Raw genomic sequence first — 27,438 nt, forward strand, 5'->3', positions numbered from 1 at the left:
TATTATTATTATTATTATTATTATTATTATTATTATTATTATTGGGTTAAAACTATACCATGCACACAAGCTGGGTGTCCCTCCCTCTGAGCAGGGAGAACACACCACTCTCATTTGGAAGCCCCCTTGAAGTCCCTGGGTATCATATGTGGTTGGATTGTAAGCTACCGGTAATTAAAAAAAAATTGGGAAATGATTTAGAACGAATTGAAGAAAATGTTCCATTTAACATTTGTTTAAAAAACCGAGGCATTTTTGTTGGGGATTGTAGGGAAAGACCTGCTAAAAAAGTTGAAAAACATCTTCATGTATGCGACAACGGCCGCGAGAGTTCTGGTAGCACAAGGATGGAAGACTGAAGAAACCCCAACTAAAGAATCAGGCAAGAAAAATTGACGGACTATGCAGAACTGGCAAAACTGACATATAAGCTATGGGACAAGGATAACTGTGACTTTAAGGATGAATGGGAACCCTTTACAAAGTATTTGAGACGCAGCAAAGCGAACTGGACTCCTTGGCTGGCTTTGAATAAACATTCACAAACTTTTTATTGATAATAATTAGCTAAATAGTTTGAGGATCTATACAACTTTGTAACATGCAGAAAACAGCATTCTTAGAGAAACCAAAGACTGGAACTGAGGGAAGTCGGGGGGGGGGGGGTTTGTGGGGGGAGAGGAAAAATGGGGGGGGGAGACAAGGATGATATGTTTTTGGATAATATGTCTTGTTATAATTCTGAATAAAAAAAGAAGAAGTCCCTGGGTAGAAATGAATATGTCATTTCAACGCCCACAGCGGCCACTCTCGGCCACCCCTGCAAGGTAGACCAGTGGCAATCTAACGCTCTCTCGGATGCCGTTCCCCTCCTTCCCTGCAGGGGGAGCAAGACCGCGGCGGGCGCTCTGTCCACATCTCTCGCCTCCTCCGTCGACGGCAGAGGGAGCGGAGCTTCCGCTGGGGCAGGAAGGCGGGCCGGATATCCGCCGGCACCGGCGGATGTTGACATTGTGAGCGGACCCCGCTAAGGTAAGTCGAGAGGGGAGAAGGGGCGCCCGGCAGGGGAGGCGGGCGAAGGTTTCCTACCCCCCCCGGCCTTATTCAATGGCTCCTTCTTCCTCTTGCAGAATAAGGTGACTGAATGGGCTGCACCACTGCAGGCTGGGGGGGGTCTCTTTTTTTGGGGGGGGGTTGTCACCTTTTAGGAAGCTCCACCCCCCCCCCCGTTAAAAAGGAAAGCGGCTGGAGAAACCCAGCCAGAGGGGCGAGGTATAAATAAATAATAATAATAATGATTATTATTATTATCCTGCAAGGGTTATAATAATAATATTATTATTAGTAATACCCTGCTCTTGTAGCCCCCCAAATAGATTACAGCAATCTACTCTTTGGGGGCCTAAAGCAGGCATAGGCAAACTCGGCCCTAAAGATATTTTGAGACTACAATTCCCATCATCCCTGACCATTGGTCCTGTTAGCGAGGGATCATGGGAGTTGTAATCCCAAAACAGCTGATGGGCCGAGTTTGCCTGTGCCTGGACCAGCCCATCAGGGAGAAACCGTCATTTCATTTACTGCATAATAATCTATAATAATAATTTATTGTTTATACCCCGCCCATCTGGCTGGGTTTCCCCAGCCACTCTGGGCGGCTTCCAACAAAACACTAAAATACAATAACCTATTAAACATTAAAAGCTTCCCTAAACAGGGCTGCCTTCAGATGTCTTTTAAAAGTCAGATTATTGTTTATTTCCTTGACATCTGATGGGAGGGCATTCCACTGGGCGGGCGCCACTACTGAGAAGGCCCTCTGCCTGGTTCCCTGTAGCTCTGCTTCTCGCAGGGAGGGAACCGCCAGAAGGCCCTCGGTGCTGGACCTCAGTGTCTGGGCAGAACAATGGAGGTGGAGATGCTCCTTCAGGTATCCTGCATTCCTATCCCATCCTTTTTACCTCCAAGGAGCTTGAAAGTGGAGGGCAGTGTTCTCCTCAATCCCCCCCCTCCTCATTTCACCCCAAGACACCCCTGTGAGGTAGGGGAGCAATTGGTTCTTTATTTCATTTGCTTACCACCTGTAGATCTCTGGGTGGTTTGCAGCATCAAGATACAAGATAAAAGCACAAAATGCATAATAACAACATCAACAACAACCCCCTTTTCCCCAACCCTCACCCTGTATTGGGTATTGGTGGTGGGTGTTATGTATTTTTTATATATATACTGTAAACCACTCTGCGGATCTTCCAGTGGAGGGCAGCATGTGTATTTAAAAAATACGTAAGATAAATAGGCTGAGGGGGAGAGTGACTGGCCCACAAGATCACCCAGTGAGCTCCATGGCCGAGTGTGGAATTGGAACCCATGTCCCCCATGCCCTAGTTAGACACTCTGACCCATGACTACGCCACCCTCTCAATTTCCTATTATTTCCAGTCTTAAATCCAGTTCTCCACAATTCCACATCTGGTCAGACTTGCGGGGTTGTTTGTTGATTGGATTTATAATCCGCCTTTACTTCCAAGGAGCTCAAAGTGGGGTACGTGGTTCTCACCCCTCCTTATTTAACCCCCACACCTCTGTTAGGTAGCTTAGGTTGAGAGGGCGGTATTGGTTGACCCACGAGATCACCCTAAGCTTCATGTGGTCCAGTAGGGATTTGAACCCTGCTCTCTCAATTCTTGGGACGCGGGTCGCGCTGTGGGTTAAACCACAGAGCCTAGGACTTGCCGATCAGAAGATTGGCAGTTTGAATCCCTGCGATGGGATGAGCTCCCCTTGCTTGGTCCCTGCTCCTGCCAACCTAACAGTTCGAAAGCTCATCAAAGTGCAAGTAGATAAATAGGTACCACTCTGGCGGGAAGGTAAACGGCATTTCCGTGCGCTGCTCTGGTTTGCCAGAAGCGGCTTAGTCATGCTGGCCACATGGCCCGGAAGCTGTACGCCGGCTCCCTTGGCCAATAAAGTGAGAGGAGCGCCGCAAGCCCAGAGTCGGTCACGACCGGACCTAATGGTCAGGGGTCCCTTTACCTTTTTACCTCTCAAGTCCTAGTATGATACTCCAACCACTACACCATGCTACCTTTCCAGGGTTTCTAGTCCTGATCCCCGTTGTGCTAGTTTTATATAGCAACCCCCCATTTTTTGTTTCAATGAATAATGTGTAGGGCAGCCGTTGAAATTGTGATTTCCCCTCACTGGCTGTAGCACAACCCATCCCACCCTTGAAGGCATCTACCTCCGTATGTTGTTGCAAAGGGCTCTGAGCCATAGCTCAGTGGTACAGCACCTGCTTTGGCAGAAGGTCCTAGATTTAGATCCTAGCACCTCCAGATACCTCCAGATTCCTGCCTGAAAAGCCCTGAATGATCCCACAAGCCAGTGCTGGAGATTATAATGAGTCATTCTACTCGTCTGACACTTATATAAGGCAAATTCCTATGTGTCCGTGTTGTTATGACGGGACCATTGAGTACAGATGCAAAGTGGTCATGAGGCAGGGCCATGTGTCCAGCCCAGATTCCTGACCAGGTGCAGAGGAGCTTTAAAAAGCTCTGAGCAGTTTGAAGAATGTGCTGGGGAGCCTTCCTGTCTATCTGTGCCTTTAAATGTCAAACGCTTTGCAGCCACTTAAGCTGTGATTTTGATCATCTTCTGTTTTGTCTAGCAAGAAATCCTTTTAAACAGCCTTCAGCATTTCAGGCTCCAGGTACTGTCATCTAGCAGCTAAGCCTTGGGATGTCCAAATGACTAGGAAAGGTAGCCAAGAGCCAATTCTTCTTTTCCGGCTGCCTGCTCCTCCTTCTGCTTCCCTGGCCAAGACCTTCAGGGCTGGCTTTTCCCACAGAGCTTTTAAGCTGAGATGCTGAGCTTGGCTGTGGGTGAGACTACTGGGCCACGGAGCTTGTTTTTCCTGCTCTGGTTGGCTGAGTTAAGACCTTTATTTGCACTCAACATTGAGGTCATCTTCACAGAGTGAGCTTGGAGAGGAACAGGCGGCTCTCTTACCGTTTTTCAGGACGCTTCCAGATTGTCAGTATGTTACGGGACAGATTTGAGTGCATACCAGGAAGATTGGATTTGCGCAATTAAATTGAATTAAAGCACTCTGTTGCCAGTCCAGAGCAATAAATCAAGTTGGTTTTTTTGTGTGGAGGAAAATGACAGAGGAATGCACCGAAAAGGGAGGAATGAGTGAATGGTTAATGGAAAGATGTGTACCCACTCCACAAGTAAATTGGGATGAATGCTCAAGAAATGGGTTATTTGAAGGAGATCTTAGTTTGTGAAAAGGCATCTCTCCCTTGGGGGCTTCCCTTTGAGGTGTCTGGTTTCTCACTTTGAGAACAGGATGCTGGACAAGGTGGGGTCCTTGGACCTCATCCAGCAGCCAGGTTCTTCTTATAGGACTGTGAGAAGATGCCTTATACTGGCACCTTCCACATGAAAAGCAAATGGCCTAATCCTGGAGTGCTAAGTATGTGCCTAGCTGCTTTTCCATTGTGGCTGGTGGAAAGGTCTGCGTAATTTGGAAGCGCCGTGCCTCTAAAAACCCACAGCGTGGCTAGGAAGTGACGAAAGAACTCAGGGAGCTAAAAACGGACACCCCAGAGACCAAGGTTCATCTGTGGACAATAGCTAAGAGGTGTTTCTCACAAGAAGTGGCCTCTGCCAACCCTAGGAGCCAAGAGAAAAGAGCACACCAAGAACTTTGGCCAAGATAAGTTTCAAAAGAAGAAGAAGAAGAGTTTGGACTTGGTATCCCGCCTTTCACTCCCTTTAAGGAGTCTCAAAGTGACTAACAATCTCCTTTCCCTTCCTCCCCCACAACAAACACTCTGTGAGGTGAGTGGGGCTGAGAGACTTCAGGGAAGTGTGACCAGCCCAAGGTCACCCAGCAGCTGCATGTGGAGGAGCGGGGAAGCGAACCCGGTTCCCCAGATTACGAGACTACCGCTCTTAAGCACTACACCACCCTGGAGAGGGAGTGGTCCCTACTCGCAAATCGATAGTCAATTGTAACAAAAACTAATCCATTCAAAAGTATGTATTCTGACAAGGATTACAAACTCAATCAGAGATTACATACTCAAACTCATGAGGATATGTATAACACAATAATTTGTTACAGTATTAAAAATAAGAGTTTATGAGTAGAGATAAGTTCATGTTAGTCCAGAGTAAGATTTGACATGAAGATCCTAGTTTCAGTCATTGAGCATAAACTCTTATTTTTAATACTGTGACGAATTATTGTGTTATACATAACCTTATGAGTTTGAGTTTCTAATCTCTGTTTGAGTTTGTAATCTCCATTTGCGTTTGTAATCCTTGTCAGAATACATACTTTTGAATGGGTTAGTTTTTTCAATTGACTATTGATTTGCGAGAAGGGACCACTCCCACTTTTGAAACTTATATTGGCCAGAGTTCTTGGTGTGCTATTTTCTCTTGGTATATTTAATAACAAGAACTCCAACTTATTTAACCCGAGGAGCGAGCCAAAATAAAACAAGAGATTTTCAGAGACTGGCAGAAGTGTCTCTTGTCCCTCGCTGAGTCCTCTTGCCCCCGGGCAAAGGAAACAGCTCTGAGTGTGGCTTTTTCTCCATCCTGTTTTGGCTAATCACAATTTTAAATGTGTCTCTTCCTCTCTGTGCCCTTCTTGAAGGAGACTATCCTGTTCCAGGCATGGCAGATGACAATGAAGAGTTGCCGGTGGATGAGGATCTGCCGGAGGATGAAGATTTGCCGGTGGATGAAGAGATTCCCGGGCCAGCAGAGGACAGCTTGGAGCACCTAGAGAATGGCAGTCCTGCCGAACGGAGCGGCCACGTGGCCGTCAGCGACGGGCAGTGCATGTTCGTGTGGGGCAGGTATAAGGTGAGCAGCAAAAAAAGACTCTTTATTTGGCAAAGGCAGGACAAGAAGAGGTGGAGGCCTTGTTCCCTCAATCACAGAGGGCTGGAGAAGATGCACCCAGCTTAAAATGTGTGTAACCATGTTGTAATAATTTACCGTATTTTTCGCCCCATAGGGTGCACCGGCCCATAGGGCGCACCTAGTTTTTCGGGGGGGGGGGGATAAAGAAAGAAATTCCCCCCCCAGGCGCGGGCCTGGGGCGGGGGAAGCCCGAGCTTCCCCAGCCCCCAGAACAGGCTGCTATCCGCAAGCTTAGGGAGCCCAGGGGGAAGTCACGCCGGTCTCCCCAGGCTTGCGGATATCTGCTTCGGGGTGCAGGAAGCTGTCCGCAAGCTTTGGGAGCCCACCGCGACTTCCCGCCAGGCTCCCACGGCTTGCGGAGAGCTACCCGAAGCCCGAGGTGCGCTCTGCTGCGCACCCCAGGCTTCAGGATGCAGGCAGCTCTCCGCAAGCCGTGGGAGCCTGGTGGGAACTCCCGCGGGCTCCGAAGGCTTGCGGATAGCCCCCTGAAGCCTGGAGAGCGAGAGGGATCGGTGCACACCGACCCCTCTCGCTCTCCAGGCTTCGGCGAAAGCCTGCATTCGCCCCATAGGACGCACACACTTTTCCCCTTCATTTTTGGAGGGGGAAAAGTGCGTCCTATAGGGCGAAAATACGGTAATTGATGTGTTGCCTTATATTTGAAGATCTCAAGGGACGTTGTGGGATGTGTTGCCATTATTATTACTTTATTTGTACATTGTGTTATGCCCCAAAGCTCTCAAGGGATGTATTAAGTACAGTCATACCTCATGGTTCCAGTTACAGATAGGTAGCCGTGTTGGTCTGCCATAGTCAAAACAAAAAAAAAATTCCTTCCAGTAGCACCTTAAAGACCAACTAAGTCAGTTCTTCGTATGAGCTTTCGTGTGCATGCACACGAAAGCTCATACCAAGAACTGACTTAGTTGATCTTTAAGGTGCTACTGGAAGGAATTTTTTTTTTGTTTAGTCATACCTCATGTTACGTTTGCTTTAGGTTGAGTGTTTTCAGGTTGCGTCCTGCGGCGACCCGGAAGTGTTGGAATTCTGCCTCGGTCAGAGGGATGTGCCAGTCTTCCAGGCACCGGCTGAATTCCTTTCTGACCTCCCCGCTGCTCCACTCTGCTGATAAGTAGCCGAGGTCTCGGCGATTCTTCTCAGATGTGTGAGAGGAACACACCGTTTCTTCTCTCTCCCCTTTGGTGTCCCCCAGGGAGGGGAAAGAAGCAGACAGAAATCTATTTACATCTTTTATTTCTGTCTCTTACATCAGTACAGAGAAACATGTCTGCACTCCACAGCAGTAAGAATAAACTCCACCCATGTACTTCCAGTACAGGTCATATGACACACACACTGAGCTAACATCCGGTGCTCAATACAGAATGGACTGCCCCTTTGTTCCCATGGCAACAGTCACAGACTTCCTGTTTGGCTTTCTAGCCACAAGCAGCTGACTTGGTTGCTATAGCCTTTGCTTGCTGCTGCATTGCTGCTTTAGAATAACAGGAAGTACCGCAAAGGGTTTCTTCTGGGTTTCGCCGCTCACACATGCGCAGACGCGCAAAATGACATCATGCGCAGAAGCGGCGAATCGCGACCCGCAGGTGCGGGTTGCGTTCCCTTCAGGTTGCAAACGAGCCTCCAGAACGGATCCCGTTTTGCAACCAGAGGTACCACTGGATGATGATAGTGACATGGTGGACTTGATTTAAATCAAATCGATTTAAATCACTAGTCAGTAAGACTTGATTTAAGTCAATAGTCAGTAAGACTTGATTTACATCATTTTTTTTACATAAAGACTCATTCTTGCTGGTATACTTAATATTTACAACCAGAGGAAGGTTTCATTTTGGAATAATAAATTTTCAGAGTAGTTTTTACAGTTATATCAAAAAATATACTATGCTATTAGAAATAGATTGACAGATTATTATGAAATTATTGTGAGATTTAATAAGTTAACTTGATATTTCGACAATTTTTCTTCATTGGAAGGAGAAAAATAATCGTTTCCTTAATAACAATTTAAACAATGTATTTAATTAAAAAAATAACATTATAGGATATGTATCCATGTTTGTTAACTGATGTGGTTAAACGATTTTAAAAAAACCTTTGAGTTTTAGCATACATGAAAAACTTAAGACAAATCCTTATTTCCTGATGAATAGTCTTTGTACTACAGTGGTGCCCTGCAAGACGAATGACCCGCAAAACGAAAAACGCGCAAGACGAAAGGGTTTTTCGGTTTTTGCGTCGCTTCGCTAGATGATTTTCCCTATGGGCTTGCTTCGCAAGACGAAACGTCTTGCGAGTTCTTGCAAGTTTTTTCCTTTTTCTTAAAGCCGCTAAGCCGCTAATAGCCGTGCTTCGCAAGACGAAAAAAACGCAAGACGAAGAGACTCGCGGAATGGATTAATTTCGTCATGCGAGGCACCACTGTATAATGTAACTTAAATAGAAGAAGAAGAAGAGGAGTTTGGATTTGATATCCCGCCTTTCACTCCCCTTCAGGAGTCTCAAAGCAGCTCACATTCTCCTTTCCCTTCCTCCCCAACAACAAACACTCTGTGGGGTGAGTGGGGCTGAGAGACTTCAGAGAAGTGGGACTGGCCCAAGGTCACCCAGCAGCTGCAGGTGGAGGAGCGGAGACGCGAACCCGGTTCCCCAGATTACGAGACTACCCCTCTTAACCACTACACCACACTGGCTCTCGTGTCGAAAGATTTTTCCTCCAAAAGCATTTTATTTTAAAAATCTAATTTAAATAAAGAAAATCTGATTTAAATAAAACAAAAAATCGATATTTTTTAATATATATTTTTTAAAAGATTGATTTTTATCCACCCTGAATAGTGATAATTTATTTGTACCCCACCCATCTGACCTCTTCTGCTGTTCTCCTTCCTTGGAGGTTTTCAAGCAGAGGTTGGGCGGCCATCTGTCCTGGATGCTTGAGCTGAGATCCCTGCATTGCAGGGGGTTGGACTAGAATCAGTGTTTCCCAACCTTGTGCCTCCAGCTGTTTTTGAACTACAACTCCCATCATCCCTGACTAGCAAGACCAGTGGCAAGGGATGATGGGAATTGTAGTCCAAAAACAGCTGGAGGCACAAGGTTGGGAAACCCTGAACTAGATGATCCTTGGGGTCCCTTCCAACTCTACATTTCTATGACATGGGGCTGGGGTTGGTCCTGGCTTAGTCACGATCCTCTGTAGAAAAATGCTCCCTGTGGATTAATCAGAATGTCATTCGAAGAAACAGACTATAAATTAAATAGATAAATAAATGGGGCTCACAGTCTTGCCCTGGAATATCCCACATTTTTATACCCAAGTTGGCCATGATTCTCAAAATACAGATATTTTGGTGGAAATGGAGGGGGGGGGTGTTCTTTAGACTATTGGCATAAAGAGAGAAGCAGATGGTGCTTTTGAATTACTGTATTTTTTGCTCTATAACAGTGTTTTTCAACCTTTTTTGGGCAAAGGCACACTTGTTTCATGAAAAAAATCACGAGGCACACCACCATTAGAAAATGTTAAAAAATGTAACTCTGTGCCTATATTGACTATATATAAAGTAATTCTCTTGAATAGGAATCAAATAAACACAAAGAAAGTATTTTATAATTACTTTATTATGAAATAGTAAGTAAATAGAAATATGAAAAATTATAAAATACTTTATTTTAAAATCTTTCAAATTTTTCCCCCGGCACACCAGGCAACATCTCGCGGCACACTAGTGTGCCGCAGAACAGTGGCTGAAAAACACTGATCTATAAGACTCACTTTTTCCCTCCTAAAAAGCAAGGGTAAATGTGTGCGTTTTATGGAGTGAATGCAGGCTGCACAGCTATTTCAGAAGCCAGAACAACAAGAGGGATTGCTGCTTTCACTGCGCAGCGATCCCTCTTGCTGTTCTGGCTTCTGAGATTCAGAATATTGTTTTTTCTTGTTTTCCTCCTCCAAAAACTAGGTGCATCTTGTGGTCTGGTGCGTCTTATAGAGCGAAAAATACGGTAATCGTTCCATTTAATAATGGGAGTGTTTCCCCCCTTTCCTTCTTTCCTGCTTCAGAATGCTCAGGTGAGAGGATTCTACGACTTTTACCTGCCCCGAGATGAAATCTGGATATACAACATGGAAACTGGAAGATGGTAAATTATATCTTGAGTGCCTCCTATCTCCCCACCAACAACAAAAAATACCTCCAACCAGGGGCGCCGACTTATAAAAAATATTGGGGGGGGGGCGGGGGCCCATATCGACTTATAAAAAATATTGGGGGGGGGGCCAAGACCTCCAAACCGCTGCTGCTGGGGGAACGAAAGGGGCGAGCCCCGGGCTGCCCCGACCTTAAGTGAACCTGTGAGGGCCCGCCCTTTGCGGCAGCCGATTGGCTGCCGCCGTGGGCAGTGAATATTAATGAGCTAGGGGGAATCCCCGCTTCTCGCGGGGCTGACGCCAGCCCCGCGAGATTGTTGATGGGTCGAGAGCCCGCAACCCCACTCCCTCTCTAGATCGGGAGTGGCTTTGTTTTAACTCATTACTGAATGTATTTTAAAAGGTAACTATCGTCAAACAAGGAAAATAAAAAATACCAACATAATTTTGTGATTTTACAAAGCATAATATAACTAATAATTTTCTTAAATTATTGGGGGGGCAGAGCCCCCCCCAAACGAATTTTTGAGGGGGCTCGGGCCCCCTCAGGCCCCATGGAGTCGGCCTCCAACCATGATCACGTTTTGTTAGAGCAGTAGAATTTATTTATTTATTCATACATACATACATACATACATACATACCCCTCCCACCTGGCTGCTCTGGGCAGCTTCCAGTAGAATATTAAAATACAATAGTCTATTAAACATTAAAGGCTTCCTTAAACAGGGCTGCCTTCAGATGTCTTCTAAAAGTCTGGTAGTTGTTTATTTCTTTGACATCTGATGGGAGGCTGTTCCACAGGGCGGGTGCCACTATTTCTCACAGGGAGGGAACCGCCAGAAAGCCCTCGGAGCTGGACCTCAGTAGCTGAGCAATGGGGGTGGAGACACTCCTTCAGGTATACTGGGCCTTTGAGGCCGTTTAGGGCTTTAAAGGTCAGCACCAACACTTTGAATTATGCTCGGAAACATACAGTCGTACCTTGGAAGTCGAACGGAATCCATTCTGGAAGTCCGTTCAACTTCCAAAAGGTTCAGAAACCAAAGCACAGCTTCTGAGTTCCTGGCTTCTGATTTCTTTCAGAAGTTGTGGATGCCCCATCAGGCGTTCGGGTTCCAAAGAACGTTCGCAAACCGGAACACTCACTTCCGGGTTTGCATCGTTCAGGAGCCAAAGCGTTTGACTTGCGACTGTACTTCCATGTCCTTCATTTTTTTTTTTAGTTTGTTTTATTTTCCAACCCACCCTTTCTAGATGGCTCAAGGCAGATAAGACAAAATGTGCATTGAAATAAGGAAATCAGGGGCCCCTTGGTTAGTGAGTCTTCTGATCCGCTTTGCGGAAAGCAAGACGGGGAGAGTTGCCTTCCTCTGTTGGATTTCTTGGAGTTCACAGGGAGTTTTCATTACTACCATCCCTGATGGATCCTCCTAGTCAGGTTGTCTTGAGTTGCGTGTTGCATGTACTGCCTAGAGATGTTACAGATAGGTAGCCGTGTTGGTCTGCCATAGTCAAAACAAAAAAATTCCTTCCAGTAGCACCTTAAAGACCAACTAAGTCAGTTCTTGGTATGAGCTTTCGTGTGCATGCACACTTCTTCAGATACACCTGGATGCCTGATTCCAGAAGGTGGTGCCAGTGTTTTTCCACTGGGTTTTATGGTTGGGGATCCTACTGTTTTATAACATGTGCATGAATCCATTGAGAATGTTCATATGGCACTTCGGATTGAAGTGCCATCAGTTTGGGGAGGTGATGGGAGCTCTGAATCGGCTTATAAGTACCACACTAAGTTACAACAAAATAATAATAATAATAATTTATTATTTATACCCCGTCCATCTGGCTGAGTTTCCCCAGCCACTCTGGGCAGTTCCCAATCAAGTGTTAAAAACAGTATAAATATTAAAAACTTCCCTAAACAGGGCTGCCTTCAGATGTCTTTTAAAGATAGGATAGCTGCTTATTTCCTTCACATCTGAAGGGAGGGTGTTCCACAGGGCAGGCGACACTACCGAAAAGGCCCTCTGTCTGGTTCCCTGTAACCTCACTTCTTGCAATGAGGGAACCACCAGAAGGACCTCAGAGCTGGATCTCAGTGTCCGGGCTGAATGATGGGGATGGAGATGCTCCTTCAGGTATACTGGACCGAGGCCGTTTAGGGCTTTAAAGGTCAGCACCAACACTTTGAATTGTGCTCGGAAACGTACTGGGAGCCAATGTAGGTCTTTCAAGACCGGTGTTATATGGTCTCGGCGGCTGCTCCCAGTCACCAGTCTAGCTGCCACATTCTGGATTAATTGCAGTTTCCAGGTCACCTTCAAAGGTAGCCCCACATAGAGCGCATGGCAGTAGTCCAAGCGGGAGATAACTAGAGCATGCACCGCTCTGGCAAGACAGTCCACATGCAGGTAGGGTCTCAGCCTGCATACCAGGTGGAGCTGTTAAACAGCTGCCCTGGACACAGAATTAACCTGCGCCTCCATGGACAGCTGTGAGTCCAAAATGACTCCCAGGCTGCTCACTTGGTCCTTCAGGGGCACAGTTACCCCATTCAGGACCAGGGAATTCCCTCACACCCGCCCGCCCCCTGTCCCCCAAAAAACAGTACTTCTGTCTTGTCAGGATTCAACCTCAATCTGTTAGCCGCCATCCATCCTCCAACCGCCTCCAGGCACTCACACAGGACCTTCACCGCCTTCACTGGTTCTGATTTAAAGGAGAGGTAGAGCTGGGTGTCATCTGCATACTGATGAACATCCAGCCCAAACCCCCTGATGATCTCTCCCAGCAGCTGCATGTAGATATTAAAAGCTATAATAAAAGCTATAAACGACAGATAAGCATGAGAAAAGAAAGCTTCCTTGTTCAACCCAGAGGTCTTTCTGCCCCTGCCTTGCCAGGACAAAGCACAGAACGGCTGGAGATGTTCCCCCTTCCATGTCAGGGAGCTGCGCCGTCTGTATGGACAGAGTCTTGTACCTGTTTGGAGGGCACCACGCACACGGCAACACAAACAAGGTCAGTCCTCAAATTTCCCAGGTTTGGGTGGGGAGACTCGCCCCCTTTTTTTACCTTTGTTTTGGAGCCAGAAAACTACAGTATCCAAAACCCCCACACTATCTGACATCAGATCCATCCCATGTTGCCTGACAGGCCAAATTAAGATCGTAAAGGTAAAGGACCCCTGGATGGTTAAGTCCAGGCAAAGGTGACTATGGGGTGCGGGCCTCATCTCCGCTTTCAGGCCAAGGGAACTGGCGTTTGTCCGCAGACAGTTTTCCGGTCATGTGGCCAGCAGGACTAAACCGCTTCTGGTGCCACAAAAAACGGTGACGGAAACCAGAGCGCACGGAAATGCCATTTACCTTCCCGCCACAGCAGTACCTATTTATCTACTTGCACTGGCGTGCTTTCGAGCTGTGAGGTTGGCAGGAGCTGGGACAGAGCAACGAGAGCTCATCCTTTTGCGGGGATTCAAACCGCCGACCTTCTGATCAGCAAGCCCAAGAGGCTCAGTGATTTAGACCACAGCACCACCCACGTCCCTAAGATCCTTAAATCGACACAGAGCAGTCCAAAGAATTGGGACTCCTTGGGGCCAATGAGCTACACGTTTATAATCTGTTCCTTCATTTTCTTGCAGTTCTACATGCTTAATTCCAGGTCGAGCGACAAAGTGTTGCAGTGGGTCAGGGTGGAGTGCCAAGGCACCCCTCCATCATCAAAAGACAAACTCGGCGTTTGGGTTTATAGAAACAAGTAAGTTTGTTGGCATGAACCAGAGCTTGGCTGTTCCGGGGTCCCTTCTCTTAATGATTGCTTGCTCTGCAGCCTCATTTGACTCAAAAAATAGTGGGTTTCCATGTTGCCTGTTCTCCAAAGTGTCTCTGTTACCTATTCATTGCTGTAATAGCACTTTTTGTATTTAATTTGTAATGTAATTTGGCCTAATTGGATTATGTTGGTTTCGTGTAAGCAACTGATAGCTTTTATATAAAAATAGGCAGCCTATGAATGTAATAAATGCACTTACGTGATGTTCCATGACGTCCTAAATATTAGAAGAAACTTGCAGCCAAATAGCATACAGGTTTGTGACCATGCAGAGTTAATGGTAATTTTCAGGGTAGAGTTAGCGACAGCAAGAGGGGGCGAGGAAACAAGCTAAGAAACTTTTCCGGCTAAAATAGCAGCACAACTGGATGCCTCTAATAATAATAATAATAATAATAATAATAATAATAATAATATTATTATTATTATTATTATTATTATTATTATTATTATTAGTACCCCGTCCATCTGGCTGGGTCTCCCCAGCCACTCTGGGCGGCTTCCAACAAGGATGAAAGATACACTAAAATGTCACATATTAAAAACTTCCCTGAACAGGGCTGCCTTCAGATGTCTTCTGAATGTCAGGTAGATGTTTATCGCTTTGACATCTGATGGGAGGGTGTTCCACAGGGCGGGCGCCACGACCAAGAAGGCCCTCTGCCTGGTTCCCTGTAACTTGGCCTCTCGCAGTGAGGGAACCGCCAGAAGGCCCTCGGAGCTGGACCTCAGTGTCCTGGCAGAACGATGGGGGAGGAAACGCTCCTTCAGATATACTGGACCAAGGCCGTTTAGGGCTTTAAAGGTCAGCACCAACACTTTAAATTGTGCCCAGAAACATCCTGGGAGCCAATGTAGGTCTTTCAAGACCAGTGTTATATGGTCTTGGCGGCCGCTCCCAGTCTGGATTAGATTCTGGATTAGTTGCAGTTTCCGGGTCATCTTCAAAGGTAGCCCCACGTAGAGCACATTGCAGTAGTCCAAGCGGGAGATAACCAGAGCATGTACCACTCTGGCGAGACAGCCTGCAGGCAGATAGGGTCTCAGCCTACGTACCAGATGGAGCTGGTAAACAGCTGCCCTGGATACAGATTTGACCTGTGCCTCCATGGACAGCTGTGAGTCCAAAATGACTCCTAGGCTGCTCACCTGGTCCTTCAGGGGCACAGTTACCCCATTCAGGACCAGGGAATCCCCCACACCTGCCCGCCTCCTGTCCCCCAAAAACAGTACTTCTGTCTTGTCAGGATTCAGCCTCAATCTTCCCTCCCGCATCCTCTGAAAAATAATGTTTTGTTGACTTTGTTTTTTTTTCTGAGACAGCAACAGCAAAGCACCTCAGACACTGCTGACGTCCTGCTCTTGTCCTTTGGCACTTGCGAATGATTATTTGCGAATTTTAGCTGAAGTATGTAAAGGGAGAAGAAGAAGCTTATGGGTGCTCAGTTTCATTTAAATAAATCTACCTTTGTCCACCAGGTGCCCTTCAGACATGCTGGCTCAGCTTATGAAAGGCTAAAATAAATAATGGAATCTCTTCTCAGATATTCTGGCTTTTACGCTTTAAGTGGTGCTTTCTTGTAAATGGAAATCCATTACCGCGTATTACCGGGTCACTCTGATGATAGTTTATTCTTTTGTTTACCTGCCTTCCCTTCCCTTCTTTTTGAACAGGCTTATATTTTTTGGTGGCTACGGATATTACCCTGAAGGGGAGCAGATTGGAAGGTTTGAGTTTGATGAAACCTCTTTTTGGGTAAGTCTTCCACTTTTTGTGCACTGGAATCTCTTCTAGCTCAGGAGTGGCTCATTTACTAATTAATGCTCTTGTAGCCTTCCAAATAGATGATGATAATAATAATAATAATAATAATAATAATAATAATAATAATAATAATAATTTATTATTTATACCCCGCCCATCTGGCTGGGCTTCCCCAGCCACCAGCCACTCTGGGCGGCTTCCCAAAAATATTAAAATACTGTAACACTATAATACATGCAAATAGATTACAGCAATCTACTCTTTGGGGGCCTAAAGCAGGCATAGGCAACCTGGGCCCTCCAGCTGTTTTGGGACTACAATTCCCATCATCCCTGACCACTGTTCCTGTTAGCTAGGGATCATGGGAGTTGTAGTCCCAAAAAAGATCTGGAGTGCTGAGTTTGCCTATGCCTACCCTAAAGGCCTTAAAGACATTCTGGAAGTTGCAGATTGCTCAGGATGCTACTGCTTGGCTGTTGGCTGGAGCAGCAAGGAGGGGTTGTATCGGCCCCATCCTGAAAGCTCTGCAGTGGCTGCATGTGATCAAAACCCCTAAGTGAATTAGGACCCAAAGAAACACTATCTCTCTCCGCCCCCTGCCATCCAACCTTTGCATTATGATCCACAGAGAATGCCCTGCTTGTAGTCACATCTGTTGGACAAGGCCTTCTCGGTGGTGGCATCTCACCTGTGATTTCTATGGAACCCCCTCCCAGGTGACATCCGCTTGGCTCCCTCGGTACAAACATTCAAGCAAAAGCTAAAGGCGCGTATATTTGCCCAGGCCTTTGGATCCATAAGTGGAATTTATTCTCGATATTTGCCACTGCTTATTTGATTGTGGGGTTTTATTTTATTGGGTTTATCATTCTGTTGTTGCTATTTTTATCTTGTTTCTTGTTGTGAGCTGCACTGTGCTTCCTAATTGAGGAAGGGTGAGGTATTAAAGCGTTAAATAAATAATACCAAAAATGCAGGGAGACGGCACATGAGGCCCCCAGAAAAACTGGCTTTCAGCTCCACCACCTTGAATAGCTGCCCATATTTACCTGCTCTGTGGTCCTGCTCCTCCTGGGCGGTGGAGGCTGAAACTCACAGCTGTTCTAGAAGCCTCTTGCGCACATCACAGGAGGAACAGTGGCCGCGGGTAGTCAGATTTTTCTGCCCTAGTTAGCAAATGTCGAAACTGCTGCACGGAATGAGATTTTATCCATTGTCCCTGTTCTTGTCTAAAAGAATTCAGGTGTTCCCCGTGGGTGGAATGATCATGTTCACATCCTGGACACAGACACCTTTACGTGGAGCCAGCCTGTGACCAAGGTAAAGCAGTGGACTTCCAAAATATAGCAATTGTACGTTTATAAAAAAAAATTATGATCCAGTAGGACCACCCATATTGATTAATATCAGCTGATTCATTTCCACTGCCCGTCAGATCCTAACAAATATCATCATCATCCATCTTTATTACGGTCCAGAGACCCAACAAATCATTACAAAGCAATACACAATTCATACAGCCTACCTCCAGGTTAAACAAGCATTTTGTTCAGAATATAGGGATTATTTGTTCTTGCAACCACCGATAAAAACTTTGCCACTGCTAATGTTCTAGCGTTTGTCCGGTCTTCCAATAGGAACCTGACATAGTGAGCCTCTGATTTTCCTGGGAAAGGTACCAGCAAGGGTAGTATCAGTTCAGCCCTGGCTTGCTCTTATTTTGCACAGTGCAACAAAATATGTTTTATGGAATTAATGTCTTGAGCACACGAGCAAATTCTGTCCTGGTAGGGAACTCCTCTCAACCTGCCAGCCAACACTGCAGAGGGAAAGACATTTAGTCTGGCTTTGGTGAAAAGCCTTCGATAGTTTGGTACTGCCGGGTTTTTAATGTAAGATGTTAACTTAAAGACATGCCCATATTGTACTCCTACTGCCAGCGGACACGAATATAACCACCAGCAGCAAGTTCCTGAAAAGTGGTCAGTGGCAGGAGATGGGAAGGAGATTTCGTAGAGCCCAAAGCAGGTAGTCTCTCACCTGTCCCTTCTTCTTGCCCCCGCAGGGTAAATCGCCGTCGCCCCGAGCAGCCCATGCTTGTGCCACGGTTGGAAACAGAGGTTACGTCTTTGGAGGAAGATACCGAGTGAGTGCGAGAGCAGAGTGGGGACGCTGCTGCTGCCTTTCTGGAGTGCAGGTTTCACTAAACGCGTCCCTCTCTCCCTCTTTCCCTCAGGAGTCCAGGATGAACGATCTCTATTCCCTCAATCTGGACAAGTGGGAGTGGCATGAAATGTACGTAGGCTTCTGTCTCCCCTTCTCGGCGCAGGGAAGCTGATCCCGAGTAGGTGCTCTCCAAATCTTTTGGACTACAACTCCCATCAGTCCCAGCGAGCACTTTTGGGAGCCGGTGGGAATTGCACCGGAAGAGCACCGGGTCTCGTTTGCTATTCTTACTTCATTTATTGCGATTTATCCCCTGCCCTTCATCCTAAGGTCCCAGGGCAGGTTACAACAACTCACACAGTTCTAAAACAGTTCTGTACAATTTAAAATGACTGAAATAAGGTGGGGCCTAAAATTGCTTATTATTGATTTGTTTAGAGAAGGATTTCTATCCCGCGATGTCGTCAAAAATATACAGGTGAAACTCTAAAAATTTGAATATCGTGGAAAAGTTCCTTTATTTCAGCAATTCAACTTAAAAGGTGAAACTAATATATGAGATTGACTCGTGACATGCAAAGCAAGATATGTCAAGCCTTGATTTGTTCTACAGGTGAAACTCGAAAAATTAGAATATCGTGGAAAAGTTCCTTTATTTTAGTAATTCAACTTAAAAGGTGAAACTAATATATGAGATTGACTCATGACATTCAAAGCAAGATATGTCAAGCTTTGATTTGTTCTACAGGTGAAACTCGAAAAATTAGAATATCGTGGAAAAGTTCCTTTATTTTAGTAATTCAACTTAAAAGGTGAAACTAATATATGAGATTGACTCGTGACATGCGAAGCGAGATATTCAAGCCTTGATTTGTTATCATTGCTAAGATCATGGCGTACAGCTGATAAAAACCCCAAATGAACAATCTCAGAAAATTAGAATATTCAAGGAAATCAGCAAAAGGATTGCAAATGGAGCAAGATTGGACCTCTGAGAAGTAGAAGCCAATCTCGCTTTGCATGTCATGAGTTGATCTCATATATTAGTTTCACCTTTTAAGTTGAATTACTGAAATAAAGGAACTTTTCCATGATATTCTAATTTTTCAAGTTTCACCTGTACCTAAGTGGTTTGCAGCACTCCCCTAGTCCCATTTTTAGTTGGCCAGGAAAACTTGAAGCGTGGGTTAAGTACAGAAGCAGCTGGCCAAATCTTCTCCCAAAGCCTGACTTCATGGCCGGAGCAGTGAATCACCTGGATCGATGTCTCCAGAGTTTCCACAATCTCCCACCCCGGTCAGGAACAGGTTGCTTATAGTAAGATCAGACACTCCATTCCTGGCTGCTGTTTTGACAATCTCTTGTCAATCCCTTGTGTTTCCCCAACACAGAATCACGCAAGGCATCTGCCCCGTTGGCCGATCTTGGCATTCTCTAACCCCCGTTTCGTCTGACCATCTCTTCCTCTTTGGCGGATTCACCACTGACAAGCAGCCTCTCAGTAAGTTAATCCCAGGAGAACTAAAAATAGCCTTTGGTTTAGACAGAAGAGCCTTTTCCGCAGAATTGGTTGGCGCTGGGTTTATTTTAGCCTTCATGGGATGATCCCAGAAGGTCCTTGCAATGGCTGCAGTTCAGGACCCAGTGGCATCTGGGGTCTGGCACTGCTGCTGTTTGTTGTCCACCCCTCTCAAAAACACTGGCTAGATTTAAAGCGGCTAAAAAGTCACAAAACACAACAGGCTGGTGGGAAGTTGGGCTGATTGATATGGATCTCCAATAATACATAATAGGGGTGGGGACATTGTAGGATGAGACTGTCAAAGTGCAAGTAGATAAATAGGTACCGCTCTGGCGGGAAGGTAAATGGCGTTTCTGTGCGCTGCTCTGGTTCGCCAGAAGCGGCTTAGTCCTGCTGGCCACATGACCCGGAAGCTGTACTCCGGCTCCCTCGACCAATAGAGCGAGATGAGAGCCACAACCCCAGAGTCGGCCATGACTGGACCTAATGGTCAGGGGCCCCTTTACCCTTTACCTTTTGTTAAGTCCTGGCCAGCTTCAGAGGTCTGTGTTGGAATCCACACTTCTATCTTAACATATTTTATTTTATCAGATTTCTTAGCCACCCTTGACCACAAGAACTTGGGGTAGCACTTGGATATGATGTATATTGGCTTGTGGCCTTCAGTTGGCAACAACCTCCACCTCCTGAGCCGTGCTCTGGCTTCAGCTGGTGAGCCTTGAACTTCTAGCAAGAAAACCAAAGTAGATCCGATAACTCTGAAGTCTTTCCTCCTCCCCTCTCGCCCTCCGACGGCCACCTAGTACATCTGGTTTAAATTTGGCATCCTGAGAATCTTGGCTAACACTTTTCATTTTAAAAAAACAAACACCCCAAGTTTCTAGACCTCATGTTTGTAAAGAAAAATTGGAAACATCTCTGTGCCTTCTCACCATCACCACCAATGTTCCACGTGGATGTGTGTCATTGCACCAAAAAATAAAATAAAATAAAAGTACAATGAATTATTGGAGTTAAATGATTGTATGCAAAAACAATTAATTTAACCACAATTTAGGGGTTGGGGTGTCCTGATCCTTGTGTTTCCTATTTGCCTCTTGAGCCACTCATGGTAGTTGTGGGAAATGACGGCTTCAAGTGACCACCTTGTGAATTCAAATTCTGGATCAAGTTGTGGCCAAGGACAGCTTCTTTTGCTAACACTCAGAACTCGCTCCCAACGAAAACCTCCCTTCTGTTCCTTGCAGGTGACGCCTGGATCTATTGCATTAGTAAAAATGAGTGGATACAATTTGAGCACAATTATTCAGAGAAACCCCGGTAAGCAGTCCCACGCGCAGTAACAGACACTACTCTGAACCTTCCACAGAACTCACCTCTCCTGGTCGTTGCTTTTCTTGCACTGATAGCCCTCTTTGGCTTCTACCTTCATGACTCTTTAGATTTTGGGCAGTCTTTCAGCTCTTGCGTTTTTTGAACTCAAGTAAGATTGGCTTTACAAGGGACGCGGGTGGCGCTGTGGGTTAAACCACAGAGCCTAGGACCTGCTGATCAGAAGGTCGGCAGTTTGAATCTCCGCGACTGGGTGAGCTCCCATTGCTTGGTCCCAGCTCCTGCCCACCTAGCAGTTCGAAAGCACGTCAAAGTGCAAGTAGATAAATAGGTACCACTCTGGCAGGAAGGTAAACGGCGATTCCGTGCGCTGCTCTGGTTTGCCAGAAGCGGCTTAGTCATGCTGGCCACATGACCCGGAAGCTGTGTACCAGCTCCCTTGACCAGTAAAGCAAGATGAGCGCCGCAACCCTAGAGTCGTCCGTGACTGGACCTAATGGTCATGGGTACCTTTACCTTTACCTTAAAATTGGCTTTAAGGGGTGGAGGACAGAGAAACCACTCCACCGTCTTGTATTTGACAGGGACAAATTCTGGATGAGAATATTGTCAGACAGCTGCAGCAATGCTGTCTGCAGCAGAAGTGTAGCGTCCAAATCAAGGGAAGTCATAGTGCCCCTCTATTCCTGGAGTCCTGTGTCCAGTTCTGGGCGCCACAGTTTAAAAAGGATATTGACAAGCTGCAGTGTGTGCAGCCTGGAGATGATAAAAGGGCCTGGAATCCAAGCCTCTATGCTGCCAGGTGCCATAAGAAAGCGGCAGAGATAGCACATGATAGTACACACCCCGGAAATTATCTCTTTCAGCTTCTGCCTTGTGGAAGAAGGTATAGGGTTATAAAGGCCAGAACTAGCCGCCTGAAAAACAGTTTCTACGCTAATGCAATTCTGGTTCTAAACGCAGCATAAGGGGTCTCTGTAGTATAGTGTATTTTAAAATGGGGTTTTAGAGTTTTTAGGGGTTTTGAAAGTTTTATGTAGTATTGTGGTAGTTTTATTTAGTTTTTTCAATTTCATTGTTCCGCAAGGGACAATGACAATAAAGATATCGTATATACCAGAAGAGGAGGAGATTGAGAAGTTGGATAGCCGTTGGTCAGGGATTCTTTAGCTGCAATTCTTGCGCTGCGGGAGATTGGATTTGGTGACCCTCTGGGGCCTCTTCAAACTCTACTGTTCTCTGATTTCCCCTTTGTATAATGGGCAGTGTGTCTAGGCCAGACTCTTCAGTTCCAGTAAACTCAGGCCAGTCTCCATTTGGCCGGCCTGCAAGGGGCTTCAAATGTCAGTCATTCTCTTGTTAGCATCTCAGAGAAGCCTGGCCTCAACCAGAGGCAGGGCTTTTTCGGCTGTGGCTCCAATCTGGTGGAACGCTCTGTCCCAAGAGACCAGGGCCCTGCAGGACTTGACATCTTTCCGCAGGGCCTGCAAGACAGAGCTGTTCCACCAGGCCTTTGGCCAAGGCACAGTCTGACCCCCTCCTTTGGCAATCTTCACAGAACTTTAGCTTAATGGTTGCCATCAATTTGAGTTGAATTCATTTTAGAATGGAATGATTTTAGAATGTTGTACTATTTTATTGTTGTTATGCGCCCTGAGCCCGGCTTTGGCTGGGGAGGGCGGGATATAAATAAAATTTATTATTATTATTAAGCATAGCCACTTAGGTCTGTGCTTTTATTCTGTTTTTAAAAGCAATTTGACATTCTTGAACCTTGCCGCACGTTTGGGCAAAGGGGCCCATATTTTTCGTCCGGCAGCCTTCCCACCTCAGGGGTAAGAAACAAAGGAGTGTCTTGCAACAGGCCCTTCCTTAAAGGAGTGGAGGGCGGATAAACCTGTTGCAATTTCCTCGCGGCGCTTTTAGCAGAAACGCTCAGAGTCCCAGGTTTTTCCCAGTGCAGTCTTTTTAATGTGAGCTATATACAGGTATTTACGAAAACAGTCCATACAGAGTACCTGCTCCTTAAGGCAAACGAATACTCTCCACCACAGCACAACCACCACAATTACTGTTGAGCAGGCTTTCCTTTTTAAAACAGATGATAGCCAATCACATTAATCACATTTCTGCAGACTTACTCAGTATCCTGCGAATCCCAACAAAACCCTCCTGTCCAACCGCTGACTTCTCTGGGCCACAAACAGGACAGTTTAAAAGCGACACAAAATGTTCAAAAACTCACAGAAATGGATAATCACAACAAAAATAGGGGAGATGAAAGCCGTATACAGCAGGAGGATTCCCTTGAGTTGCAGCCAAAGCTTTCTGCTGAATCTCCCCACTGCTTGACCCCACCTTGGCCCAGTAGACCTGAAGGAGCGTCTCCGGCCCGGACACTGAGGTCCAGCGCCGAGGGCCTTCTGGTGGTTCCCTCCCTGCGAGAAGTGAGGTTACAGGGAACCAGGCAGAGGGCCTTCTCGGTAGTGGCACCCGCCCTGTGGAACGCCCTCCCACCAGATGTCAAAGAGATAAACAGCGGTTCAGGGCCTGCTCTCGGGCAGGAATGATCAAATTACTTTGAGAGTGGCTAAATTTTTGAGTGCTGTCCATGTGGAAAGACTGGGCCATTATAGAGAGATTTAGTGGTTCTTGATTGGTCAGTGATGTGGTAGTGTTAGACTGTATTATTTATGCAAATTGTTATGTCGAATTCGTATTTTCCACAATCTGCATACGGTGTTTGTTTTATAATGGGTGGTTTGCTATGCCTAATAAAGGATTGATTGATAAACAACTACCTGACATTTAGAAGACATCTGAAGGCTGTTCCCTGTTCAGGGAAGTTTTTAATGTTGACATTTTGATGTATTTTTCATCTTTGTTGGAAGCCGCCCAGAGTGGCTGGGGAAACCCAGCCAGATGGGCGGGGTACAAACAAATCATCATCATCATCATCATTATTATTATTAATTTGTGTGATCTTACAGGCTCTGGCACACGGCGTGCGCGAGCGACGAGGGAGAAGTGATTGTCTTTGGGGGCTGTGCCAACAATCTGCTTGCCCACCACAAAGCTGTAAGTCCTTGTTGTTGTTCTTCTCAGGGCACCTGGGCACCAAGTCAAAGCTCCCTTTGTAAAGCCCAAAGGCTGCCTGCTCCGTCATCGTTTGGGGGCAGAATTCCTGGCTTCACCCCCCCCCCAGCCCATTGCAAAGCAGTTCCAGCTGCGTAGAGGCACCCCCTCTCACACACCTTTCAGTGCCGTGATTGCCAGCCAGTGGGGAGAAGTGGTCACATGACAATTATTTCTGGATTTGGTCGTGGCAAAACGTTGGCATTCGGATTTTCCAGCGAGACCCACCAGATAAGCTGTTTGACAGTGGGACAGTCTGCCTTGCGAGGTTGTGGACCTCCCTTCCTTGGAAACCTTTTAAGCAGAGGTTGGATGGCCATCTGTCATGGATCCTTTAGCTGAGATTCCTGCATTAAAGGGGGTTGGACTAGATGACCCTCGGGGTCCCTTCCAATTCTATGAATCTATGATGATGGGTCTCGACTTGCTCTAACATGGCTGCCACCTCCTGGGCAGTTCCTCTGACCCCAGTCCAAGTCTGTGCAGAACTGGGAGGGAGCATTTTTCAGCCCAGGGGCCACATTCCTTTGGGGCAAGACTTCTGGGGGCCAGGGCCTGGAACACAACTCTCCATCTGGGCTAGCAAAATGCATTACCATGGGTCAAAGGAACACTCTAGCCAGGTGAAACCACGAGAGGAAGAAGCAGGCGAGGTATGTCTGAGTGCGCAGCCTCTGTAGAGTCCCGAGGGCCCATTGCTGTTAATTAAATTTCTATATGACCCTTCATCTGAGGATCACAGGGCGGGTTACAATATAAAAGCACATTACAAGCCATCATAGCGAATAAAAACAGCATCTCCCTTACACACTCAGTTTAAAAGGCCATCAAGTTGTTTAATTAACCAAAGGCCTGAGCAAAGAGAATGTGTTTGCCTGGCACCTAAAGATATGCAACGAAGGCACCAGTTAAGGAAGCTTGGAGGGCAGGATTCGACTCCTAAGGTTCCCCATTCCTTGCGAATTCTGCCCTTGTGGTTCTCCCTGGTGACGGATTTCAAATATCCTGAAGTGGCAGTGTTACGTCTCCCAAGAGGGCAGACGTTACTCCCCCGCTTGGAGATCTTCCACCCCACCTGCCATTTTATCCTCAGAACCACCTGGGGAATTAGGTTGGGCTGAGAGACTTCAGGGCTGGGCAAGGATTCGAACCCGGCTCTCTCTGGTCCAGGGCCAGCAATGTAGTCTCTACAGCTCCACACAGACCCTTTTGAATCGGGCTGGAAGTCAAAGGTGCTTTTTCAATCATGAGATTTATACAAGCTGCTCTTTCTTTTTCTTTCAGGCACATAGTAATGAGATTCTTGTCTTTTCTCTTCAACCAAAATCCCTCGTAAGGTATATATTAACATGGGGGAAACCCACTAATTGCTTGTGCATTCTTGCAGTTACGGTTGGATATGCAACATGAGAAACGGGACTTTCATATGGTATATGACGGGCTCAAGTCTCTTCCTGAGAAAAATAGGAGCAGAATTACCGTATTTTTCGCTCTATAGGATGCACCTTGTTTTAGAGGTGGAGAACAAGAAAAAAAAAATCTCCCCCACTCTGCTCAGTGCCCCTTCAGCGAAGCGGCAGGAGAAACGGAGCCCCTTCCATTTCTCCTCCCGCTTCGCTGAAGGGGCGCTGTGCAGCTCTCCCTCTCTGCTGAAGCCAGGAGCATCTTGCTCTTCCGGCTTCAGCAAAAGGAACCCGAAGCCTTTGGAGCGCAGCAAGAGTTCCCTCTGCGCTCCGAAGGCTTGTGGATAGCTGCCTGAAGCCTGGAGAGTGAGAGGGGTCGGTGCGCACTGACCCCTCTCGCTCTCCAGGTGTCAGCGAAAGCAACGCGAAGCCTCCAGAGCGCGGAGGGAGTGCTCCCTCTGCGCTTCGGAGGCTTCGCGTTGCTATCGCTGAAGCCAAGGAGCCTGCATTCGCTCCATAAGACGCACACACATTTCTCCTTAATTTTTGGAGGGGAAAAGTGCGTCCTATAGAGCGAAAAATACGGCATTCTCAGAGTCAGGGAAACAACTTCTGTTGAGGTTTCCTCTCTAGGAATGGGTGACCATATGCCAACAAGATTTTGCCCCGTTTGTAAGCTCTGGGAAGCCAGTCAGCATTTGGCAGGTGCATTTCAACCTGCCAGTTGGGATAAGGATAGCTGCACCTGTTGAATTTCTGCCTGCCTAAAAAGTAGGTCACCCAAGAAAGGAAGAAAAAGTCTCCCCCTGTCCCCAGGTGTGCAGGGCCCATCCAGCCCGGCTCTGCTCTCTTAACAGGTAGTTGCACAGCCCGAATTATTACTTGGAAAAGCTGGGAAGCAAATCTATTGCTGGGGAGGGTTCTGCTTTTAGAACAGAGCCCCCTCTCCATCTCCCCACATAAACCCCTAAGCAGAGATTCCCAGAAGGCCAGGTGAGACTCATCGCAAGGTCAGGGGCTGGTTCCTTTTGTATAAAGGTCACACCCAGCGAGTGATGGGAAGGGTTTAGCCAAGAGGATTAACCAAGAGAAAAGCAAGGGAGGGCAGACCCACATGGATTGTTGGATAACACAGTGGGTCCCAAGGTGGGCACTACGAGGTAGGAGGGTGCCGGAGGTGTTAACGGCTATCAGACTTTGAAAAGCTAGTACCATTAAATCAAATTTGTCCATTTCGTTGGATCAGATTCAATAGTTTTAATTGGATTGTCAATAAATGTGCCATTACTTGTTAGTTTAGCATTGTGCCGTGTTAACCTCCCTTGGTGGGTTGTGCAAACAGTGCTTTTTGTAGAGTAAGGGGCGCTGGGGATGCATTAATGGAAACCGAGGGGATGGCGGCCCCCCAAATTTGGGAGCCACTGCTCTAGGAGAACCCTAGAAAGCCCAGTGGAGATGTGCCCCATGTTCTGTTGGCCATTGGGACTTGGTGGAGGGCAGGAGAGGAGCCTGGCGCAAATTCTCAGCCCCCTTTTTCTCCCCTCTCTTTTTCCCTTCCCACAGGCTGTGCCTGGAAGCCATGATGTGCTTCAAGGAGATCCTGGCCAGCTCCTGGCACTGCCTGCCCAAACACCTCCTCCACAGCCTCAACCAGCGCTTTGGGAGTAACAACACGTCTGGCTCCTAGGAGGATGGCAGCGAAGCACTTCCGCTGACGCCAGGCCCTCGGCTGGCCGTGCTGCGCATGAACGGGCCCTTCTTATATAAAGAGATGTAATAATTTGAACCATCCTGGTTTGGCAAAGTGTGTGTGACATTTGTATAGGTTAATTCCCTCCCCCCCCCCCCCAAAAAAAAAAAAACCTCTGCGTTGTAGGTAACGGCTTCTCTGCTTTGATCTTTCTTTTTCTGTTTGCATGTGAATGGCTTAGAGAGAGAACCTATTTTTGTGTAAAAATTTGTTTGCAATAAATGTATTTAATGCAAGGCGAGAGGACGTCACTGCTTCCCCTGCCCTCCAGAACGATCCCTGGGAAGGGCTTCCCGCTGGCTTAAAAGCAGTGGGGCTGCAGCCCTTGAAAGAAAACGGATGAGCAGAGGAAACTGAACCCCTCTGTATTGTTAGTGCTGCGTTTAAGGCGGAAGAAAA

At 46.7% G+C, this 27,438-nt stretch overlaps 1 protein-coding gene across 4 annotated transcripts; it reads left to right on the forward strand.

Annotated features, from left to right (window-relative positions):
* Positions 1–949: 949 nt before the first annotated feature.
* Positions 950–27,275, forward strand: KLHDC2 (kelch domain containing 2). Of its 4 annotated transcripts, none has more exons than XM_083736838.1 (14): positions 950–1,032; positions 5,678–5,889; positions 10,040–10,119; positions 13,033–13,150; positions 13,776–13,891; positions 15,641–15,722; positions 16,968–17,051; positions 17,797–17,877; positions 17,968–18,026; positions 19,289–19,398; positions 20,667–20,739; positions 23,742–23,829; positions 25,171–25,223; positions 26,853–27,275. In XM_083736838.1, exons 2-14 carry the CDS (start codon positions 5,698–5,700, stop codon positions 26,974–26,976), a joined length of 1,260 nt encoding a protein of 419 aa, XP_083592964.1. In that variant the 5' UTR covers positions 950–1,032; positions 5,678–5,697; the 3' UTR covers positions 26,977–27,275. The 4 variants fall into 4 exon arrangements, with proteins under 4 accessions (XP_083592964.1, XP_083592966.1, XP_083592965.1 ...); XM_083736840.1 differs by having other exon boundaries at positions 975–1,032; positions 5,696–5,889; XM_083736839.1 differs by having other exon boundaries at positions 1,006–1,136.
* The last annotated feature ends 163 nt before the right edge of the window (positions 27,276–27,438 follow it).

The sequence above is a fragment of the Podarcis gaigeae genome (assembly GCF_964106915.1).
Source record: "Podarcis gaigeae genome assembly, chromosome: 1".
Taxonomy (NCBI): Eukaryota; Metazoa; Chordata; class Lepidosauria; order Squamata; family Lacertidae; genus Podarcis; species Podarcis gaigeae.